Source organism: Cebus imitator, unplaced genomic scaffold (assembly GCF_001604975.1).
Source record: "Cebus imitator isolate Cc_AM_T3 unplaced genomic scaffold, Cebus_imitator-1.0 Scaffold775, whole genome shotgun sequence".
NCBI lineage: Eukaryota > Metazoa > Chordata > Mammalia > Primates > Cebidae > Cebus > Cebus imitator.
The window spans coordinates 209,884-215,534 of record NW_016108090.1 but is presented as its reverse complement, the minus strand read 5'-3'; the positions used below and the strand labels follow the sequence as shown (position 1 = coordinate 215,534).

General features: G+C 38.9%; 1 protein-coding gene across 1 annotated transcript in view; it reads right to left on the bottom strand.

Moving 5' to 3' along the window:
- Positions 1 to 2,893: 2,893 nt before the first annotated feature.
- The window catches only part of LOC108297138 (zinc finger protein 506-like), a 42,425-nt gene continuing 39,667 nt past the window's right edge, over positions 2,894 to 5,651 (bottom strand). Inside the window, 3 exon segments of the mRNA XM_037735304.1 lie at positions 2,894 to 3,153; positions 3,156 to 3,233; positions 3,236 to 4,198. Coding sequence (XP_037591232.1) covers positions 3,077 to 3,153; positions 3,156 to 3,233; positions 3,236 to 4,198 — 1,118 coding nt within the window. The 3' untranslated portion in view covers positions 2,894 to 3,076.

Sequence of the window (5,651 nt, the reverse complement as noted above, 5' to 3'; positions counted from 1 at the left end):
AAAGTCATTATTTCCAACATTCATGAATCTGAAGGTATTATGCTAAGTAAAACAAGCCAGCACAGAAAAACACCTGCCTGTATCAAAATATGCCATATAAGGCATAAATATATACATATACTCTGTACCCACAAATACTAATAAATTTCAATAAAAATTTCACCTATGGATTTTTTTTTTTTTGAGACACAGTCTTGCTCTGTCACCCAGGCTGTAGTTCAATGGCACGATCTCGGCTCATGGCATCCTCTGCCTCCCAAGTTCAAGTGGTTCCCTTGCCTCAGCCTCCTGAGTAGTTAGGACAATAGGTGCATGCCAACACGCCCAGCTAATTTGCTTTTATTTTAGTAGACACAGCGTTTCACCATGTTGGCCACGATGGTCTCTAGCTCCTGACCTCATGATCTGCCCACCTCAGCCTCCCAAAGTGCTGTGATTACAGGTGTGAGCCACCACACCTGGCCATTTACAAGGTCTTTTTGTTGTTGGTGGTGATGGTGAGACTGACTCTCGCTCTATCACCCAGGCTGGACTGCAGTGGTGCAATCTTGGCTCACTGCAACCTCTGCCTATCGGGTTCAAGCAATTCTCGTGCCTCAGCCTCCCTATTAGCCGGAATTACAGATGTGTGCAACCTCACCCAGCTAATTTTTGTATTTTTAGTAGAGATGGGGTTGCACCATATTGGCCAGGCTGGTCTTGAACTCCTGACCTCAAGTGATCTGCCTGCCTCAGCCTCCCAGTGTGCTGGGATTACGGGAGTGAGCCACCACACTCAGCAGGGAAGAATATTCTTCAACTCATTTATTTAAAGTCACTGGCAACATGATTACTAGAGACGTTATGCCATTATGTACAAAATAGTATATTGCTATCATCTTGTACCTACAACCTTGAGTAAGGTGGGATAGGTTAAAGTTAGTGGCATAATAATGCTTCATTAAACACACAAAATAGTCTTAACATGATAAACAAAATAGAGTTCACACATAATCTAACAATTTTTAATTGTACTTCATTTTATTACATAATAGTAAAATATGCTATTTTAATACTTTTAACTATAATTAATTTCTCTCTCGCTCATGTAGAAAAGTGTTATTCTGAACACCTACCTTATCCATCAATTAACATGAGTTAACTACAAACAGCCCCTTCACTTATATTTTCATTCTGCATCTTACATTTTAATATCCTTGCTCTTTTATAGAAAAGGTCATAAGTAATGCCCAATAAAAAAGAATCTCTAATATTTCTGATGCAGCAACAATTGATCACATGCTTTCACATGTGAATACAATAGGAATAAAATAACAGCATAATTTGAAAGCTGTATTACATCATTATTCAGCTTTCAAATTTTTTTTTTCAAGGAAACACATATACTTTCAATGTAATAACAATGCTTCAAAAAATCTTTTAGAGGTATACACAAATAATTTATCTAACAACTTTAGTTGTGGATTAGTTTCTATACTCAACACTCTGATTTAGTGTAATGTCTGAAGTGTCAGTGCCTTATTCTACTGTAAATTCTGATATTTACATAAAATCAATTTTGAATTAAATATTCTTTCATGTTAACTGCATCTGCAAAAACATATTTTAGTATAAACTCTGGTCTTTTCTAAGCTGTAGTTTTTCAAAAAACAGTGTTTCTAAATTCATTACATTTGCAGGACTCTTCACCAATATAAATTCCCTGATGTTGAACAAAACTTGAACAACTGCTTCAAGGTTTTCCTCTAGTACAAATTGTGTGCAATAAGATCTGTGATAGAAGTCAAGGTACTATAACCACCTTTACATTCGTAATTATTGTCTACAGAATATTCTTCTTCACTTTAAAGGCTACTTCCTGAAAGATTTTTTGAAAGTAATTGTACTTTTAATGCTTTTATTAACTATGAACCTTTTTTTTTAACCAGTCATATTTTATTTGAGGTTAATTCCCATTAGGATATAAAAGGATTCAGCGATGATCAAGACTGTGTTCCTTAAGGAGGGGCTCGGGGCAAGAAGATCATAGGGGGTAATGCAGACGTATCCTCTTCTTCAGTGGTACTTGCTTAACAGCTTGTACTTCAGCTCCTTGTAGGAAAGGCAGTAGCTGAAGAGCACCTAGCCTGCCAGGCCATGGTAACCCCTGAGATGCTCCCTTTCTTTAAGCTCATGTACTTGTAATATGGGTAGTAACCTCTTCATAACGCTCTGGCAATGCCATGAGGGGTGAAGTTCCACATCAAGATCCAGCTTGGCAGCTCCCCTAGCTTGACCTCCAGAAGTAAAATGTGAGTAGACATTAATGGCTTGCCTGTATTCTTTATATTTGTATGATTTTTCCCAAGCGTAATTGCTTTCCTGTGAAATAAGGTGGAAGCACTGATTAAACGTTGTGCCACATTCTTCACACTTGTAAGTTTTGCCAGTATGAATTGTCTTACAATACAGTGTGGCAACCATATACAGTAGAGACTTTGTCACATTTTATTTATTTCTAGAGTTTCACACTAGCGTATTTTTTTTTAATGTATAGAAAAGTTGGAGGTGTTGGTAAAAGCACTGTCACATCTTTCAGGTTTGTAGTTTCTCTTCAGCATGAGTTATTGTCATGTCTTTTAAGAATTGACAACCTGTGGCCAGGTGCAGTGGCTCACACCTGTAATCTCAGCACTTTAGGAAGCCAAGGCAGTGGATCACCTAATGTACAGAGTTCAAGACCAGCCTGGCAAACATGACAAAACCCAGTCTCTACCAAAAATACAAAAATTAGCCAGGTGTGGTGGACATCTATAATCCCAGCTACTTGAGAGGCTGAGGAAGGAGAATGGCTTGAACCCAGAAGGCAGAGGTTGCAGTGGGCTAAGATTGTGCCATTGCACCCCAGCCTTGGTGACAAGAGGGAAACTCCATCTCAATAAAAAAAAAAAAAAAAAAAGAATTGAGAACTTGTTAAACTTGTTATAGGCTTTGCCACATTCTTCACACTTGTAGGGTTTCTGTCAAGCATGAATTATGTGTAATAAGGGTTGAGAACTTCCTTAAGTCTTTGTCATATTCTTTATATTTGTAGGGTTTATGTTCCATATAAATTCTCACATTTAGTAAAAGTTGAGGGCTTGTTAAAGGGTTTCCCACATTCATCACATCTTTGGGTTTCTCTCCAGTATGAATTATCTTATGTTTATTAAGGCTTGAGGAACATTTAAAAGATTTGCCACATTCTTCACTATGTAGGACTTCTGTCCAATATGAATTCTCTTATGTTTATTAAGGGCTGAGGACCAGTTAAAAGCTTTGCCACATTTCTCACATTTGTAAGGTTTCTCTCCAGTATGAATTATCTTATGCTCAGTTAGAGTTGAGAATGCAGTAAAAGCTTTGCCACATTCTTCACATTTGTAGGGTTTCTCTCCAGTATGAGCTCTCTTATGTTTAGTGAGGCTTGAGGACCAGGGAAAGGTTTTGCCACATTCATCACATTTGTAGGGTATATCCCCAGTATGAATTCTCTTATGTTTAGTAAGGTTTGAGGAACGGTTAAAAGCTTTGCCACATTCTTCACATTTGTAGGGTTTCTCTCCAGTATGAATTATCTCATGTTTAGTAAGGGTTGAGGAAGAAATAAAGGCTTTGTCACATTTATTACACTTGTATGGTTTCGCTCCAGTATGAATTTTCTTATGTGAAAAAAGGGTTGAAGGGTGGTTAAAAGCTTTGCCACATTCTCTACATCTGTAGGGTTTCTCTCCAGTATGAATTTTCTTATGTATAGTAAGGTTGGTGAACTGCTTAAAGGCTTTGCCACATTCTTCACATTTGTAGGGTTTCTCTCCTGTATGAATTTCCTTATGTGTTGTAAGGCTTGAGGACTGGTTAAAAGCTTTTCCACATTCTATATATTTCAAAGGTTTTTTTCCAGTATGTTTTATCTTATGTCTGTTTGAATTTGAAAATTTATTAAAGGCTTTCACATATTTATCACATTGAAATATATTTCTCTGGGTAGTTCTCAAACATTGGTTAAGTCCATTATAAACTCTTTTGTGTACCTGATACTCATCCACACTTTTACAGCCTTTTTTGAACTGCAAATCGTCATGTTCACATTTTTCATATCTTCTCAGTATTACTTTTTGAAAAGAATCTTTTATGCTGTGCTCTGGCCAAAGATCTTGGGCTAAATGAGAACACATAACTGAAAGAAACAATAGAAACATATTACTTCAATTGCTAGACTCAGATAAATATACTTTACAAATCTAACCTTTTTTTTTTTTTTTTTTTTTCTGAGACGGAGTTTCACTCATGTTACCCAGGCTGGAGTGCAATGGCGCTACCTCGGCTCACTGCAACCTCTGCCTCTTGGGTTCAGGCAATTCTCCTGCCTCAGCCTCCTGAGTAGCTGGGACTACAGGCACGCGCCACCATGCCCAGCTAATTTTTTGTAGTTTTAGTAGAGACAGGGTTTCACCATGTTGACCAGGATGGTCTCGATCTCTTGCTCCACTCGCCTCGGCCTCCCACAGTGCTGGGATTACAGGCTTGAGCCACCGCGCCCGGCCATACAAATCTAGCCTATAAAATTACACAAACTACAAAAGCAAGATGACAAAGCAAAACACCACAAGCTGTAATTTCTTTCTGGACAAATAAATGTAGCAAAAACATACTGTCCAAAACACATTTAAAAAATTTATAAATGAATTAAATTTATGAAGGGCCCCAGGTGAGCACAGTGAGAAGAGCCACATAGAAGAAAAAAGAAAGTCTATTATTTATGTCCAACACAGCTCTTTCTGCTCTCTAGTATAACATTGTGCCTTTAAAAGTAAACTGCTGGCCAGGCATGATGGCTCATTTCTGTAATCCCACCACTTAGGGAAGGCAAGGTGGGTGGATCACCTGAGGTCAGGAGTTGAGACCAGCCTGACCAACATGGTAAAACCCCATCTCCACTAAAAAAAAAAAAAAAAAAAAAAAAAAAAACCACAACAAATAGCCAGTCATGGTAACAGGTACCTGTTATCCTGGCTACTTGGGAGGCTGAGGCAGAATTGCTTGAACTGTGGAGGCAGAGGCTGTAGTGAGCCAAGATCATGCCACTGCATGCTAGCCTAGGTAACAGTAAGACTCTGTCTCTCTCACATGCACAAATGTAAATTGCCAATTCCTGGTTTCTGTTTTAAAAAACAAGAAAATTAGGCCAGGTGCGGTGGCTCAAGTCTGTAATCCCAGCACTTTGGGAGGCCAAGGCGGGTGGATCACGAGGTCAAGAGATCGAGACCATCCTGGCCAACATGGTGAAACCCCGTCTGTACTAAAAATACAAAAAGTTAGCTGGGCATGGTGGCAAATTAGCCGGGTGTGGTGGCAGGCTCCTGTAATCCCAGCTACTCAGGAGGCTGAGGTAGGAGAATCACTTGAACCAGGGAGGCAGAGGTTGCAGTGAGCCAAGACTGTGTCACTGCACTGCAGCCTGGGTGACACAGTAAGTCTCTGGGTCATAAATAAATAAATAATAATAAAATAAATGTGTCCTTCGTAGGGACATGGATGAACCTGGAAACCATCATTCTCAGCAAACTGACATAAGAGCAGAAGATCAAACACTGCATGTTCTCACTCAAAGGCGGGTGTTGAACAATGAG